Source organism: Sphaeramia orbicularis, chromosome 19, assembly GCF_902148855.1.
Source record: "Sphaeramia orbicularis chromosome 19, fSphaOr1.1, whole genome shotgun sequence".
NCBI classification, from domain to species: Eukaryota; Metazoa; Chordata; class Actinopteri; order Kurtiformes; family Apogonidae; genus Sphaeramia; species Sphaeramia orbicularis.
This window is the reverse complement of record NC_043975.1, coordinates 26,113,688-26,133,056: the sequence shown is the minus strand read 5'-3', so window position 1 is coordinate 26,133,056 and position 19,369 is coordinate 26,113,688. Positions and strand designations below refer to the sequence as shown.

The 19,369-nt window shown below is 38.1% G+C and overlaps 1 protein-coding gene across 1 annotated transcript; it reads right to left on the bottom strand.

The window, feature by feature from the left end:
- On the bottom strand, nucleotides 1-18,501 carry tbx21 (T-box transcription factor 21). Its single transcript, XM_030122686.1, has 6 exons — nucleotides 17,632-18,501; nucleotides 7,417-7,571; nucleotides 5,691-5,812; nucleotides 5,289-5,447; nucleotides 4,208-4,269; nucleotides 1-3,884 (listed from the first exon to the last, which is right to left on the bottom strand). Exons 1-6 carry the CDS (start codon nucleotides 18,174-18,176, stop codon nucleotides 3,065-3,067), a joined length of 1,863 nt encoding a protein of 620 aa, XP_029978546.1. The 5' UTR covers nucleotides 18,177-18,501; the 3' UTR covers nucleotides 1-3,064.
- Between the last annotated feature and the right edge of the window lie 868 nt (nucleotides 18,502-19,369).

The window sequence follows — 19,369 nt, the reverse complement described above, 5'->3', positions numbered from 1 at the left end:
TCATCATGATTAAGCTTTATTTTAATTAATAAAAAAACAACAGTACAATATACAGTTATGCCACTTTTAATAAATAACAGTTCTCCACTTCAGAAATCTTCATATTTGATTAATTTGAACACATGTATTCTCATTTGATACTATAATCCCCCCATTACTTTACTGCATTCCTGAATTATTAAGTCTTTTCCTCTTCTGCGAGCAAGACTTCATAAGCTTTGAATTTAAAGGGGAATCTCTGTCCCTTCACAAAAAACAGTGCACATAATCACACACAAAAATAACATGCTTATCACTTGACCTGACTGGTCTCTCATCCTTGCATCATATTTCCATATTTTACAGTAAAATCTCTGAAAATACAGCTTCGGCATACAGCCTTGTTCTCGTACTGAGGAAATGAGCATTAAATGGAAATAAAGGCTTTTGGGAAATGGAGTTTTTAATGGTGTAACATCAAGGTTTTGATTCTTTATGGTAAATGTCACCGAGTTGGTTTAGTTGGTTGTAATAGCAGAGATATCCAGCAGGGGTCATTCCTGAGGTTTCTGATTTATTTATTTATTTTTTTTTTTTTTAGGGTCACTGAGAGACCAACAGTCTACCACAGCACATAAAGAAAATAACTGACATATTTCACTGGCAGGTGCTTAAATTAGCTTTGTTCTAGCTGTTTCCTTATCATCATCAAAACTGTGAACTGGTTAGCTTTTCTATTAATTGCACTTATCTGTCCACTGCTGTACGTCATCCTTTATTAAGATATATCCAGAATGGTGGAGTGTATAGAGATCAATTCTGAAAACTAAAGTTACATTTTTAGACGCATTTTTAATTTACTCATCATACAAAATATCGTTTCTGTTTTCAACATTAAATTATCACATTGAACCTTGTTCTTGAAATATTCAGGTAAAGGGCTCATCTGTCATACAGACTGTCATTTTTACACCAATATAAATCTTAAGACCATTTTCCTCCAAAAGGTTTAAATCTACAGTGCCTGCTCCACTTTCACGATTGTCTTTGTCACATATCTATACAAATGTTCACATTTTGTCATAGAATTAGCATTCAGATGTATTAGCTGCAAAATGTTCACTAAATCCCATGCAAATGTTACCCACCAGTTATGTATTGCAAGCGGATATGTATGTATGTATGTATGTATGTATATATGTATGTATGTATGTATGTATATATGTATGTATGTATGTATGTATGTATGTATGTGCTTGTATTGCCCCCAGTGTTGTCTTAGGCCATTAGTACACCTGGAGAGGAATGAGAGGCAGAGCTGTGATCAGGGCCGACTGAAGCCTCACTCTTCATTTCTGTCACTAAGCCTGGAGCTGGGCCTCTGTCAACCAGTGTCACCGCATGATAGGCCCGAAGACTAGGGGGGAAATTTAGAGTGTCTGCCTGGTCACTTTGTACTTCCTGTTTATCTTGGTTTGAGGGTGACAGTGCCTTGTCTGTTTACCTGCAGATGCAGCCCTTCTGAATGACCCACTTCTTTACCCATATACCACACAGCACATGCAGTATTAGGCAATAGTATTTTGTGCATAATATGACAGAAAAGTCCCTTTGAAGCAAAAAACATCAGCATTTTGGCACTAAAGTCACAACAGGAAACTGACTCATACAAATTACATTAGGTTTTTAACAGTTATATTTTACTGAGCATTGCTCACTCATAAGGATGTAATGGCTCCCTCTGCCAGTAATGTTTTCCAGTATCGGTCTGTCATTAATGACAACACTGACTGAGTGTGTGTTTCATTAGAGTGGGATCACAGCAGTGTTTTATATTGACATTTCACAGTGAGCTGACTTTAATGAGGCCTTTTTTATGTTGTCAAAACAAGCATTCAGCAGAAGATTTGTTTAAATTCTTTTGGATTTAACAAAAAAGGTGGGTTTTAAAATGTGTTGGTATGGTTCAACTTTTCCACTCCCTTACTGATCAAAAAAGCATTTTAATATCAACAATGTTTATTATATGTGTTTGAGTCTAAAGTGATTTGATAATGGTCAAATTTGATATTGTTTGATTTGATAATGTGTACGTCCAAACACAAGCAAAACTGTTGCATCAGTATTAACTGTCACATACCTAGATATTCAGTGTTACTAAACTCCATAGATGCAAACTTATATGAAGAATGTTAGGTTGTTTCTGTCAATTTGCCTTAGAGTTCTTTGAGTTATTTTGGGTTTCAGGGTGTGAGGACTGTTCACTAAGTCGTACATACACATATAAAGACACAAAAGGCTGTTCTGGGAGGGCTGATGCAGATTAGTGGCCTAACCTCAGACCATGTGCTTGCTAAGCTCCCTTAACCCCCTGCATTATTTCCAGGCCTGTGCACTTCCAACTTGCAATGCTTATCTGTCACCACTGGTAGGAGCTACACTAACCATAGTGTGAGATACAGAGCAGAGGAATGATGTGAAATGTAATTTCACCGCAGAATCATCAGGGGAAATGAATGCTAGCATATTGTGAGTAAACGGTGAGTATGTGTGAATGGTTAAGGGTGAGAAAGAGGAGACCAACCGACAGACAAGACAGAGTGAGAAAAACAGGGACAGTTTGATGCAGAAAGAACAGACAATCCCTCCAGGCAACTGTCAGCAAGTAGATATGCAGATCATTTTTTTCCTCTAATCTACAGATGTTTCAAAAGCTTAAGTCACAGGTCTGTATGTCGGTCTGGTGTTTATGTGCCTCTGGGACAGTCTTGGTTGACCAGTCACTTCCACTTGGCCTCCTATTCTACACTAACTTTGACATCAACCTTGAAACTTGCTCCTATAATAATGTGACACTTTGAGAGTGGAGTTTTCAGATAGGCGTGCCTCACTGTGTGGGCTCTGGTGACATGAAAATAGATGAGGTCCTGTTACGTGGTTTAGGCATTTGCCTGCAGCACAATTCCAGCCCTAAATCATGGCCCGACTGGACAAACTGATACATGTTAATGAGGACGGCGCCTTGTACCGTGGTAGGGGCTGGGAAGACACTTGAAGAGACTGGTGATGGTGATGTGTGAGGTCCTCAGTGGTTGTAATAGCCATAGTAGTCTGCATCGCTGTTGCTGTCCTTTTCACAGAGCTCTATAGTGCGTGGGGGTGGGGAGTTTTCAGTGCTGGATGCGTATGGAGACACCCTTCTTTTCTTGCTGTCCCCCACACTGCCCTCAAACAAGCCAGAGTCAGCCGAGTCTGCTGATTTAACGGAGGGTGGTTCGAGCCAGGGGTCCTCTCCCACCCCTCCTGCAGTGTCTTTGGACTTGTCCTGCAGCAGGGGCGTATGGAGAGGTTCTAGGAGCGAGGGAGGATGAAGCCTGGGGTTGCCAGGTGACGTGGAGGAAGATGAGGAAGAGGATGAAGATGATATGGGCCTGAACCAGCCTAAACTGGTTGCAGGCTTACTGGGGTGGCTGAGGAACTGAGGAGTGGGCCGAGTGGTCCCCCAACCTGCTGTGGCAGCACCTGATACAGACACGCTGGCTGAGCCGAAGGGATGGTCAGGGTAGTAGCCGAGGGCATGGTGAGCGGATGTCTGCAGAGGGAAGGGCTTGTAAAAGCCATTTCCGGAGAAGTCCCCTTCATAAGAGGAAGTGAAGTCAAGGCGGTTTGGGGCGACACCCTGCTGAGGTGGCAGGTACCAGCGGCTGTGAGGACCGGGACTGGACGATGAATCCTTGTGCTGCTGGCTCATGCCGATGGACTCCCGGCTGTAGAAGCGGCTCTGGGGCAGTGGGCTCATGTACTGCTCAGAGAGGTAACCCTGGGGGTAGCAGCTCCCTGGCAACAGCTGCTGGCTCTCTGTTGGGGAGGGGGTGAGGCGATCAGAGTCGGGAGGAGCATATAGCCTAGGCAGAAGTGAAGGGGGTGGGGGGAGAAAGAGTATGTGAGAAGAGGAAAAAAAAAGAAGGTGTTATTTCCTGCCCAAACCTCAAACTATCTATCAAACATCTAGCAGCCCTTCACACCCTTTCACAGCAGTGTGTTATTGCAGTTTAGTAATTGCATCTATTGAAGTATTAAAAAGAGGATGTGAACAGAGATACATTTACGTGCCACTGATCCTAAACATCTATGATGAACAGATAGATGTTTTATAGGGAAAAACACTCTAAAGAGACACAATTTGCTTTCCTATTCAATAAAAACATTTATTTTGTTGATTACTCACGTGTCATAATTGTCGCGGAAACCTTTAGCAAAGGGGTTATGGTCTATTTTCAGCTGAGTGATCTGTGTAAGGAATAGGAGGAGGGCAATGACAGGCAGAGAGAGAGAGAATGTAGGCATAGGAAAAAGAGAGGGAGTGAGTACCCACGTAGGAGAAACAAGAGAGGAGAGAAGAGAGAGGTCACTGACTAATAATTAATGAGGATAACATGCAATTTCTCTTCTTGTTGGAAAAACTTAATGTTTAAAAGTCATGCGTGGGTATATATGGTGTAAATATCTTTTCTTGGCACACAGGAGCCCTTCAGAGACTAACACAATGTATTTTAACAGCTGTGAAAGATATTCTATGCAGCTCATACATGGAGGGAGAGATACAGTATGAGGGTTTAACTAAGGTGAGCTGACTCTCAGATGAACTTATGCACTGTGCAACTGTAAGACAGAATGCAGAACACTTACAGTAGGTTGTAGAAATGTAAATTAGTGTCTATACATTATTGACACTTCCATACATAAACCAAAGCTTCTATCTAAACATGGCTCTGAGAGGAATGATTGAACTCATGACCTCATAAAGATGGAGATGTAAGAGCGTCGTCATTATGTTGTTAAGTACTTGTAAATGCGCTGTGTGTAATTTCTCCCACAAGGGGTCTCTCAATCAAAACATTAACAAAGAACATAGGTGGGTCTGCAGAAACGACAGAACGCTGGAGTTGATGTGTTCACTTCAACTGCAGATAAAAATGTATTTGACTTGACTCAGGCAGATGGAATTTTTCCACAGCATATTTTATTCTAATTATATTAGTGACATATATTGTATATATGTTAAATCATTTCATTGTAATCAAAGGGCTGCAAGTAGCAAACATCAACATTAATAAATGACAGTATATTTATATCTAACACTTCATATAATGAACAAAGTGTATGATAAAGGTCTGATTTTCCTTAGATGCTTTAATGTGGAAGTATCAGATATTATAGATTTAGGAACCACATTAAAAAGGAGATTGAAATTATTTCTATATTTGAAGCACTTTTCTTTCTACACACTTTGGACTCATTTGACTTACATCTGCATTCTGATAAGCAGTGACGGCGATGAACTGAGTTTCAGGGAAGACAAAAGTCTGTGCCTTGGATGAGAGGAAGGGGTCCTCTGTACCATCCTCCTTAACCTCCACAATGTGCAGACGAGGTTGGTACTTATGGAGCGACTGGAGGACTATCATCTGCAGACGAAGGAGACAAAGGCCAAATCGCTGAACAAATAATAATAAGAGCAAGAAATATTTAATAAAGTAAAATTTAGTAGAGTAAAAACTAATGCCTGCACTGATGAGGTATGAATTTTGTGGTTAAATAGGGACAGTCTGACATGCATATATGATTCATATAACAACAGAAATGCAGTGAGATAGAAAATATAAGCCGAAAAAAGAAAATGCAATTAGTAAGGAGAAAAAGAATATTACCTGTGCAACATTATTGGTACTGCCTTTGTTGTTGGTGAGTTTGAGTTTGCTAAATGACACCTCTTGTCTCATCCAGTGAGCTCCAGTGTTGGGAGAGTCAGGGTGCATGTACATCCTGTTCCCTGAGAGGACAAAAGCAAATGATAAGTTAATAAGCACTCACATTTATAGTGTTCAAGTATGCCCTCTTAAACAAGGTCACAAATCTGGTGTCTGCTATATTTGGATAGAGATGATAAACCATGGATGCGCATGATTAATTTCGCCTTGTATTATGTTTAAGAAGATATTTTAGGACACCAGAAATAATGGTAAGAGTTGACTTTAACTTGACTAACTCATTAAACTCTGCACATTTTCATTTGAGCTACACATCTTTCATATCAGGACTGTTATTGTCTCTCCCATTTACAATGAATATATTCTTACTGACAAAACATTTTCACAGTGTTACCACAATGACCTGCTAATCTCCTATGAATTTACCACAAAAATACACTATTAAATCTAATTCTTTGAAGTTGATATACCACACTTTCCGCAACGGTAGCACACCAGTAATCACCTTTTCACAACACCTGGAATGTGTGACTATACTTTGCAGTTTCTTTCATTTAGATTGCTGTGGTTTGTGCATCATCAATCACAGACAAAATGATATTATGTTTGCGATGCAGTTCAAGACTTTCTTTCATCAAGGTGTGAAAAGAGGAAAAAAATGATAATGGCAGAAGATGGCGCAGAGGTGTGAGACATGAAATATAAAATCAAATTCACCTCCTTGAGAATTTATCGTAACATGGCTACTAAAATGTGTGTGTTGAAATATTTTAGATTCATCCAAACACTGAAAATATTCCACATATTCTGCTTGTGATTATACACAAATGGCACAAACACCATTCGCTGAAGAGCAGGTGTTGAATGCACAAGATGAGGATTTTAATTAACATCACAAACAATATCAAATTGTCCACAAAAACCATACACATCTCCGGTTCTAGCTCTACACCAAACAACAACTCAGATGCATACAGGTTTTGTTGCAGTATTGCTAAATAAACCACTTCCTCAAGTCTTCATGCTGCATGCAGTAACTTCAGGACATGCATATTGTGTGTCCAGGGTTCATGTTTATTAATTGAGCTTTTGGAAACCTCATCCTAACATACAAACATGGATGAGCTTTCTGCATAAACTGAAGTGAATTTTATGAAACTGCAAGATGTGACTCATCATAACTTTAAGAAAAAACGCACCAAAGGACTCAGATACAGCAGTTTAATCTGCCAGTGAGTATGCATTAATATGGAAATATTTAATGTAAAGTATGTATATATTACAAACTACATATTGTAAAAAGATGTGGCTATTATGGCACTATTTCTACTTGCTGTTTCTTGCTGTTTCTACTAGTACTCTATAATATGCAATTGCCTGTTTTCTTTCAATACTGTTTTCTTTTTTAGAGGTTTTGTTTTGGTATTTTCTTGTAGTATTTCTTGTGTGTATATTCGGTGTTTGTGCTGCTACTGGAACCTCAATGTCCTGAGGGTTTTGCCCAAAGGATCACTAAAGTTCTATCTAATCTAATCTAATCTAATCTAATCTGATCTAATCTAATCTAATCTAATCTAATCTAATCTAATCTAATCTAATCTAATCTAATCTAATCTAATCTACAACGACAAACCCAACAGTATACATGATTGTCTTGGGTGTGTACCTGGCATGTTCCCCTCTGCTTTGCCACACTGGACCCACTTTCCTCCCTGGTACCTCCAGTGATGCTGATCAGCCAGAACCACATCTACATACACGTTATAATGGGCAGAAGGGTCCAGAACACTGATGTTGAAGCTCAAAAAGGGGAACATCCTCCTGCATGGAAAACAAGGAAAACCACTTAGTTAATGTTTTATTCATACAGTATATATACACACACATCTGTGCAGTGTAAAAGGTGAAACATATCATAAACAGCTAATAATTACAGCAATTAACATTTTGGAGTGTTTTTTTTTTTTTGTTTATCTTTTTTCTATCACTGAAAAAATTAAATTTGTTTTGACATTTCCAACTCACAACATCTAGTTCAGGTATTTACAAGGAAGTACATGGAAGCCAACTGGGTCTTTTAGGCATTTTTTCTTGTGTGATCTCTAATTTTTGAAATTATTGTAATTTTTCAGGCCTAATCCATACTTTACATTGCTTAAATGACAGAATCTAGAGAGAGAAAGATGAGAAATATGACAATATTCAAAATATCTGAGGTAAGACCATATTGAAAGGGAGTACTCTTCTTAGATTTATGTATTTTTTTGTACTTTGTCCTTAATTGTCCAACTAATGAGAGCAAGAGTCATCACTGTCCAAAACATTCCTTCCTACATTTGCAGAAAAAGGAACAAATTCATTTTTATAAAACATTACACACATATGAATATATAATATATATATGTATATATATATATATATATATATACATATATATATATATATATATATTATATATATATATATATATATATATATATATATATATATATATATGATAATAATTATGTGAATTCATACTGTAATTATATTTAGCGTCACCAATTTACAGAGTTGTAATTCCTGATTTGCATACTAGTCTCTATTTCTGTTTGCCATTGCTAGCTGAAAAATCAGAGCAATGGACCAGAGGTGGAGGGAAGGGCTGACATGGGGCGAGTGTAGGTGAATATTTAATGCTGCTGTTAATAAAAGATGTCGCAGAAGCTGTTACTGATTGGAGCTTTACATGTTGAATTATTTTGATCACAGACGCCTTCAGTGAGAAGAGGTAACCAGGAGGTCAGCTTGTCCCCGGGTGGCACAGCTGGGAAGCTTTGTCAGGAAAAAAAAAAAAAAAGCACAGAAACGCAGACATGGACACCGAATAGGCTACACTACACACTATGACATTTTCATTATACTCAAAACATTAAAAATGCATCTAAAGAAAAAAGAAGCACCACTGACCCAACCCTGTAGTTCCTCTTCACATTTTACCCTACAAATGTTAAAGCTGATAAGGAATATATCACCTTTTTCAATGTCATTTTGAAATAGTCATAAGACTGCTGATTCACTGCTGCTTCTCCATTTCAATGATGATACAGTCTAATAAATATAATACAATAAATGAATAGAGCATATCTTCAATGCAGTACATCTATATGTGTATATGTGTAATTGGAGATATTTTTGATGGGTTTATGTGTAGTTTGGGGTTTATGTATTATGCCCTGCATAGCTGAGCCTCTATTTGCTTATTTTTTATTTCTGGCAGAATGATTGTGCAATGGTGATACAACCAATACAAAAGTGCTATGACTAATTATTCATTGTTATCTATTTTGATGTGATAGATAGCCGATGAAGGTAATATATTCTGTTATGAATCTGACACTGAAAGTAAAGAAGCGGCAGGACTAGAAAAGCAATTGTTTCTTTCTGTCCCTTCTCAAACTGTCTTTAGGAGTTGATTCATATGTACATTTATGTTAAATTCATTGTATTTCGTTACTTTTTCTGTGATTAATGACCGTTGATGGGTGCATATGTAATTGACTTGTTGCTTTTATTGTTTTTTTTTTTTAGTTCTTTTTTTATTTACTTCAAAGTTTGAGATAGATAAATAAATAAATAAATAAATAAATAAATATAAATATATAAATATAAATATATATATATATATATATATATATATATATATATATATATATATATATATATATATATATATATATATATATATATATTTATGTGCCCATACTCTGGATCTATATGAGGGCACAAGCGCGGTTGCTGTTAATAAATCAAGGCAACATACTTGGCATCGGACCATACTGTCTGACACTATCTAACAGCGCCTGATGCTATAAAGTGTTCCAACAGTCCACACTTTTACAGCACTTAACTTAATGTACAGTATTTTTCTTAAACTTCGTTTTTTAAATAAGTCTTCATATTTGATGGCCACCATTTATACATTTAGATGACAAGATCCATAAGACTTTCACATTGATTTATAAACTGTGAAGCATCAACAAGCAGCTGCATTTCTTAATTTAGCATGAAGACCGAAAGCAACGAGAAACATCTCCCCCCCACTCTGTCCATACAAATCCCCCTTTCAGCTCTCGATATTCATCACTTAGTTAATCCTGAATCATCACCTGGCAACATCAAGATTACAATGAGACTCGAAGAAAAAGTCTGACACATAAAAACACAACTGGTTCTTTAGACACATCAGTTATATGTAGGATAGAACAAGTTAAGAAAAAACATGTTAAGTTAGTGTCAGTGGTGTCACAGGTCACAGATTAACTATTCAACCAATTCTTTCTTTTACTAAAATCCATCATTTTATTTTGAAGAAGTCTTGAAAAGCATTAATTTCCTTATTACTGTCAATTTCCTCATTTTTCGTTATGATGCATCATTCAACCCGCCACCAAGTTTCAACTAAATTAGAAAGTGGAACAGTGAAGCGACAATTTAGGGGAAAAGAAAAAAAACAAAAAAACTTCCCATTGAGGAAGGCCATCGTTTTTTTTTTTTTTTTTTTTTTTTTTTTTGTGTGGGTGGAACTAATAGATAAGAACATCTCAAGTGTGTCTGATGTGTTCTTAATGGATTACCTCCCTCGCTGCTTCTGCAAACATACCAACACTGTGCTCTTGGTTAAAATTAATAATAAAAAGAGTAGTTCTAAGTGAGACACATTGGCTATGCAGGTAAAACCTGAAAAGGCTAATCTTGTCTGCATGTTCACTGAAATGAATCTCATTTTATATTCAGTGTGTTTTCCCTTAAGCTGTTTGGCCATTTAGTGGTGTAAAACAAGTGAGGTGTGTAAACAGATGATAGGTTTGAGGCTACTGGTAGGACGTTGGTGAGGCACCTAGAGGGCTTGTCCCTGTTAATGAGGGTTTATGTTTCTTTATGTGTGTGTGTGTGCCACTTGATAAAGAAAACACACACAGTTTAACAACTCTGGGTGCTTCTATGAAACTGGTCCCTAAAAGCAGGACATGGGGGCTAAAAATTCAAACAAGATGTAGACTAATGTAATGAAGCAAGTTTGGAAGCACTTTGGGTCTATATTAAAAATAAATATTTACTGAGATAAAAGAGAAACTATTTTTCAGATAAAACACATTTTTCTATTATTACAATACACAAATCTGATTGTAACTCTCTAAAAAATACATGAAAATTACATGCTACTATTTTTTCAAATATCTTTTTATGCTCTCACAGGTACATTTTGGGAAGGCAGAGTGTTTCACAAAAATGACCACTGTTGCAAAATCACTCACGCTTTATGTATTTAAATGGGCGGATAAATGAGGGGGATTCCACATGTAACACAAGTGGACACCATGGGTTACATACAAAACCTGGAATGAGACTGCCGGTTCATGAAAAACCTGCATGTCTGGATTAGAAAAATGACTAGGATCATCAAATTTAACACAGTGTCATTATTTATAGTGGTATAGAAGACCATTTCAAGCCATGTTTACCAGATCAAATGCACTGACACCTAGGTAGTTTTTCATGTCCCAATTTTGGTCCTATTTTTGGCCCCAACATTTTATTAAAAATTCATTAATTTTGGGAAAGCTCAGAGCAAGAGTATAATATTTTAGCATTTATCTGAGGTCATCATAAGGTACATCCTGAGGGAAAATATGTCTAAATTTCTCTTTTATCATTGGGTCTAAACAGCTGGAAAAGTACCAGGTACCAAAATGAACCCAGTTTCATAGAAGCACCCATCTGCACGTACAAATAGATATCACAATTACGGAGTTGTAGCTTTTATAATGGATCAAATTGAGCTTTATTTTTGTACACCATTCATTGCTTATTGGACTGAAACACAGAACTAATTAAATAATGTTACTGAAGTTTTCTAAAATGTAAACCCCTAAAATAAAGAGGAAAAAAAAAACATGTCTGAAAAAAGTATGTGAAACAATACTATGGTGGAATCTTTTCTGGATTATGTCTATGAATGAGGCCTGCTTTATGTTTGAGGTCTCTGCATGTAACTCACGCCACACACACACACACACACACACACACACACACACACACACACACACACACACACACACACACACACACACACACACATACACACAATCTTTCCAGTGGTAAGACAAAACCTTCCATGAGCGGTCCCAGTTGGGTCTTTCTGGCTACATGGCGAGTCCAGTTTAACAATCATTGATAGTTCTCAGTGAAACACAATCATGGCTGCAGCTCTTTAGTGGCTTGCAAAGAACAGGTGAAAGGGCTCTTCTTCCATTGCAGCATTTAATACAAGTGAAAACAGAAACTAGGCTGTTCAGCATATGAATGGATCAACACACCTACACTGTATGAGACAAATCTTGAAAGTAGTGTTTAGTTGATCGCTTGTTTTCAACTGATATTGTAAGATTCACTGATAGTAGAAGCCTTTATAGGAAATCAGTACTTAGCTGAGGGGAAACCAAAGAAAACACAACACAGAGGGGTACTGCATGCGGGGGTGGTTCAGGCTTTTTGTTCAGAGTTTGCTGAGAGACGCTGAAACACATGCTCGAGTGCAGATACTGGCAATGTGGTGGTGGTAACAAAGCGGTACAGTAGCTCTGCAGCTTCAGTTTGACACAAGGATTTTATTTTTTGCGTGACAGCGACAACCACAAGCATGTCCTAAAGTGCTCTGGCTGTTGCAGTGCTCTGTTGCTTTGTACCAGGCTGATACATACATGCAAGGACACCACTGGGAATCATATCTGCGGCTATGCCACAATCAGACATACTCCCTTACCAGCCTGCCGATCTGCCACTGTGATTCACTCGAAACCTGACAGTAACAATGCAAGGCTGGTGTTCCCTCTGTGTCATCCAGGTGTATACGCACATGACCACTCATAACTGTAGTCTTTTTCAGACAAAATACCAAAGAAACTGACTGCAGTGGTGAACAAGCTAGTAATTCAGAGACAGAACCAATGGTGGTGACATTTAAAGAAATCAAAATAAACTATGTGTATGTTGGGGAGAGAGGAGGAGGGGGTTGGTTTGGGTAGACAGAGGGCGCGGGAGGGGAAACCGCGGGGGGAAATGGAGGTTAGAGAAAGGGAAAAGGAAAGAGCAGAGGGTGGAGTGGAGGGCTGGTGATGGTAGGGGGTGGCTTGTCCTGGGGATGCAAGGCAGAAGCTTGAGAGGGGAGGAACTGGATATTCACCAGGGAGAGGACTTTTCTACATGAACGCACCGGCTGATTCATCCAGACAGGAGTTCAGGTCCAGTTTTTGTCACAGTGTGTAGGCTTGATCATCTGTGACGAAAACATGCCAGTCTACAGCTGCTACCGGACACCAGCATTTTTTAACACTGGTTTATACAGACACTCCTGATTTTGTATTGACATTTGGCAGAAGACTTGGGGCATAAGAAGATAAAATCTCATTTTTTTGGTGACGTGTCTCATTTCTGTATCAGTGGGTTCATGAAATGATGTGATTCTAAGGAATGAGAAGCAAATCATGACTCTATTTTAAAATTTTTGAGCACACTGGAATTCTATTGTAGAGGGAAATCAACAAGAGTCAGGCCGGCAGGGGAATACTTATGGCTCCAAAGAGTCCATTTACCACTTATTGATTAGAATAAGTTATTTGCATGTTAAGAGGAAGCACTTGTTTAGCTATCAGAAAATATTGACAATAGATGTTTCTGCGAAAAGCGGCATATGAACACATAAACAGCTGAACAGGAAGTGACAAGTCATACTGTCAAAACCTTGAAATAGTCGCACTTCTGCTTTCAGACAGAGAGAGACGAGGAGAGAGAATTAACACGCAAAACTTCCAAATATTCCCAAAAAATACATTTATACCTCTTTTTTTTTTTTTTAGTGATACCATTTGCAGATTTGACCTTTTGACAAGATTAATGGCACAACTGATCCCACTGTATTATACAAAAAAAAAAAAAAAAGTCTCTAGCCAGCCACAGTTAAAACACCCACTCTAATTTCCTTGCTGATATATATACCTACTTTGGAAATAACCTGCGTATTATTAGAGGTATACAGAAATATACAAATATAGAACATTTTGTCTTAAAAGTATAAAAAATATCTTTATTGCATTTATGGGCCATTCCAGAATGAATGTGCCTTGAAGATGTCATTACTATATACTACTTTGTATATGTATATGTATATGTATATGTATATGTATATGTATATGTATATGTACATGTACATGTATATGTATATATCTATATCTATATATGTATCTATATCTATAGTTATAGGTATATGTAGGCTATATGTTTATATGTAGAGACCTCTTCATTACAATGAAGAAAGTCACTATTTAGTTTTACTTTTCATAGCAGCACCTACATAAAGTACTAAATATTCTTATGGGAAAAAAATCAAAGGGATAACTTCCTCACTGAGAAACTACCTGCCATCAGACTGATACATGGTTCCGTGTGGACTCAGTGAAGCAGAGAGAGCATATAAGCATGATTCCTCTGTGTCTGAAGTAAAGCTCACTATTGTTTCCCTGAAACTTGTCTGTTTGGTAAGAACTTAGTCGAACCTTTCGCCTTCCTTGAACGTGGTCATTAACTGAGGAGGTAAAAGTGCAATTTGTGAATTTTCTATTTTTTTGTTTTTTATTCTCTGTTGATCTTGTGGGAAAAAACATCCAAAATTCTTTCAGTTATGTTTGGATTGAGTTTTAAACTAAATGGCTTTTAATAGCAAAGGTCACTAAAAATGTTGGTGCTTCTTGGAAATCATTGTAGAAAAAGAAAATGTCCTGTTGACTCATTGCAAAACTAAGAAAGCACCAGGTGTGTAGGTTTACTATGTAAATTATTCAAACAAATGAATTATAGAAATAACAATATGTTAGAGGACAGGATTCACTTTCTCTTTTCACTTTAAGTCATTTTCTTATTTTTTTAAGTCTGCCCAAAAAAAAAAAAAAAAAATCAACACATTCTACTTTTGCAGTAGATAGTCTTCTGTGTTGACTTGGGCTCTGTATTTGAACTTTCTACTTTAATTTGCATCAGCGTTCATCTGTCTCGACATACCGCTGTGCACAGTCTTGATGAACTTTGCCTCAATGCATGTGTGCAGGTCCTAAAATGGCATCAACTGTGGGCTGATCTGAATTTATCTCAGAGTGAGGAGGCTTGAGAAGTGTAGATGAATTCAGCCCCCTGCTACAGCGCCATGAAGTGGCTCTAGATTTCAAAGCTCAGGTGTGGTACACGAACAAACATCTGAGAGATCTGTCAGGCTGTACACCCAACGTCTACCAGCACAGAGTGTAGGCTGAAGAAAGTCAAGAAAAAAATCTAGTCTTTTACTTCCTGAACTTCAAAGGGGCCTCACCTCAGCCTGGCCATCTGAAGGCTCACTGGTGTTTGACCCTTCTCTCTACTTTTCACTTGAGTTTCTTTCACTCTCTGCTCAATACCAGGTTTTGATTAACATTGCACACCTTCATACTTCTCTCATAAAACCACTGCAAAAATTATGAAAAAACCCAAGATGAAAATTTAAGAAGGATATTGCCTCTGATATTGAAAAAATACTTAGACTTTTTGCCTTTCCCTTCCTCTGCTTTGTTCAGACCAGAGAACTCTAACCAAACAAAGTTTTTGTTATGTCAGACTGGGTCATGTCCTTGCATTGAGTCCCATTAAGATAAAAAGGAGTCCGTATGTGCATCAGTAGGGTTTGAAAATTTGGTAATATGAGGTTTGTGGTTTTGCACAACTACAAAATGTGCTTTTTCGCTGCAGGTGGAAGGATAACACCTCTGCACTCATTTCCCTGATCCTGTTGTTATTGCGAGCTGTCACATTTGGGCTGATAGTCTAGCAGATGGTATTAAAAGTTAGTCGACAACTAACATTGACAACTGTATCTTAATTACGTGGCCTGACAGGACAAGCATACATGTGTCTGTTTCTAGTGATCTGATAAGACTGGGACACACACATACACACACACTGAGTACAAATAGGAAGATATATAACACAAAAATACACTGTTACCAAAAAAAAACCTCCACTTCTCTAGTAGTTTCCATTAGTTTCAGAAATTAACATAAACCCCAGACTCTGTGGCAGCAATTGCTTTAAAATACATTTTCTTTAAGACTGAATATAAAAAGAGACCAAAATATCACTGTGGTTTGGGTTTCATTTTTTAAGTCTGGTCAAACATTCACTCCAGGAAACACAGCAGATGCATCTACTGCAACAGAACAGAAAAAACTATCCAGGTCAAAGGGGATTGTGATCAAGAGGTAACAAATAGAAACGTGTGACGTAAAACTATTTCTGCAGGTTTTTAAATCCAGAAAAACGCTACAGCTGCAAGAACCACAAAAGTGTAATTTTAAATATGCAAAACAAGTCATAAGCTGCCACTACTGGAACATAAATAATACTTTATTATTATGTTTTCTCAAGCAAACAGGATTTTCAGCTGGTATGACAGGTCAGTGGAAATATCAGTGTCCTATTATGTGACAGCGCACTTGGTTTTTGCGCAGAGATCCGAGCCATGAGAAACCTATGGCCTGAAACCTTCTGTCAAACACAAGTGTCGCATATTAGTGAATTAATCCTCATCGACATGACTGCGTCTTAATGCTCAGTGACCCATCCGGGGGGCCCGGCAGCGCCGTCTCCTTGCTCCCAGGAGCCTCCTGTCCTGCCAGGACCTGCCTCAGTAACATTTACACTATATTTATTATCTGTACCTCCACTTTAAGGCTTTAAAGAGATAATGCGTTATGATCAACCGTGCGTCTAAATATCTCACTGAGGTTTTGTCATCAAATACTTTACATTTCACTTTATCGCGCTTCCTTTTAGCTGTGACCAGATATAAACCAGACTCAGCCAGTCACACTGATCACACGGATTTAAGGAGAGTTATGTTTTCTTGACATTTTCTCCGGGATTCCTACAGGAGCGGAAATTATTTTATGGGTTATATTTTTGCGCACTGCTTCCAGCAGCAGGAGATTATACAAACCTACAATAAACTTTGATTCATGGGCCTACAGCTAAGCAGTTTGGCGCAAAACAGTCTTGTTGGTGTGAGGGGTGGGGGTGACGGTCAAACAGAGGCGTCAAAACGTTTTCCAGCATCTGATGTTGGCTGTGCTTCATCATTTCTTTGGCTCCCGCGCATTTGCCCAAAGCAAATTGTAATTAAGTCTAACTCTTTAAGCTAAAAAGTACAATACATTGAAAAGCATCCGGATATAATAAGGAAAAATTTGGGTTAAATTTTATTTGGGTGAGAATAATCTATCTTGCTGCGTATTTTCATGTTGAAAGTGTAAAATTAAATCATTATGATTTGATTCAGGTCGGCTGGGGATAAGTTTGGTTCCAGAAACTGCAAATGTGCTGAAATTAGAATCAGATCGTGTGGTGTAAAGTTTGTGTCATTTTCTTAATTTAAAATTCAAGACTGCTCACAACCCCGTCACCTGATCTGTGATGTCTCAGTGTTGTAGTAAACACGACCTAAAACATGACTGAACTGTGACCTCCTTTACCATGCACCACTACAAAGGGGCTAGAGCTTATTTTTTTAGTTTCAGAAAAAATGAAAAAGATAATTTATTGGCAGCTGTATTTCAGATTATTTGATGCAAAAAAAAGAAAAAAAAAGATCAAGATAAAACAGGTGATGCAGTGATGAGTGAATTAGAAAGTTGTGATGCCAGTTTAAGGCGCATTTGTAATTTCTCTCCCGGTTAGATAAGTGACAAAAAAAGTAAACACATAACTCAATCACAGTTTTTGTGGTTTGATTTTTGAAGATAGCCTACTTGTGCCTGCTTACCTCCCCTGTTTGGTTATTATCATCTCGGTCTGAAACTTGTGGAACTTGGCCCAAAGCGGGTAGTTATTGAGCAGAGCCTGAGTCTTCCCGCACACCTGTAGCCCAGGTAAAGGGTAGAGAGGCGGCCGCTGGTAGCCGTGCTGAAAGTTTGTAGGGTAAGTCTCAGGAGATGGAGAGTACACGTCTTTACCGCCTGTAGAAAACCCGTCTCCCGGTGATGGGATGTAACCCTGTCCGGCTGCGCTTCTCGGCGGTGAGCGCACTCCGCCGTACGGGCAGCTGCTCAGGGTCTGTGCGTAAAACCTGGCGGGCTGCGCTCCGTACGCTCCGACCGTCTGCTCTGAGTGGTACGGCAGAGTCAAAGCGTCCTGTCCGCCCTGAACAGAGTCCGGGTAGTAAAACCTCGGGTCCTGGATCCCCATTTTAAACTCTAGATCCTTACCGCCGCGGTGAAGGTGACTGCTGATATCGGGGTTCTTTCCGAAAGTTTGCGTTTCAGTCCCATTCAACATGCTGAGGTAGAGGTTGCCACCTATGCCGCCCATTTGCAGCTTCTCTCCCGGTCTGTGGGTACTGTCATAAGTCTCCGCTCTTTCGTCCGGTTGATCAGGAGCAATAACACACAAAAGAGCAGAGTCTGGACTTTTATCCTTTTCTATGATTTTAATGCGTTTGTGTCCGTCTGTCGGCGCGCACTGACATACCACAAACCTGTAAAGTCTCTATCTCGGTCAGGCAGAGGTTTTAATTTCAATCAAAACATCCCTCACGCTGTCTCCTGTGTCTACCTATCTGTCTAAAGGTTTTATTAACTCACTACTTGACTGACTTTTTGACGTGAAGAGTGCGCTGACTCAAACACATGCTCAGTTTTCGTGCCTATGATATATACATTTTGTAGGTGGTCATATTTTGGAGGTGTGTCTGGCGCACAGACAGGACGTGATAGGCTCCAGAATATGAAAGAGCCATCCCCTATTTCATCAGAGGACAAAATATAGACACACAGTCTCTTAAATAAATAACTTGTAAGCATTTAAGATACACACATAACAGAAAAAAAATCCAGAAATTGTAAAAATCCACAGCCTACCCGAATGAAGCACAATTACACTTGAGTACCACAAAACCCCCTGGGAATTTTCTAGTGATTTTTCCGATAATGTTTCATTCTCGCACTTTTTATGATAATTAATATCATTGAAATATTATTTTTATAGCAGATAATCGACTTGTAAAAAGTGAAATGAAATTAACACTATTAACACCACGTATTCAGCAGAGACCTGAAATGTGACTAAATCAGTTTGGAATGGGCTGATAAATATTCTATTTGTTTACCTGTTTAAACTTAGTGTTAAAGGATGATTGATTCTAATTAGAACTGATTTAATTTAATGAACCTCTGGTCTGTATGTGTAATAAATAATTGTTGTAACTACTCTTCTTACCTTCACTGTCTAACATTTTTTTCCCCGACACTTTAAAAAAAAAATAATAATAATAATAATTATGTCTTTTAGTCAAAGCTGAAGAAAAAAAAAATCTCTCCCCCACAAACTGATTTGTGAGATAATTCCTATAACAACCTGCAGGTTTCACTTTAGATATTATTTGTTGTATCTAAAGTATCATTAACCCGACTTTATTTTCGCTTTCCATCTACATCACGAACAACTCAATTCTATGCTCTTATGATAAAGTCACAAAACTTATGGTAGACAAATTAAAGTATGAA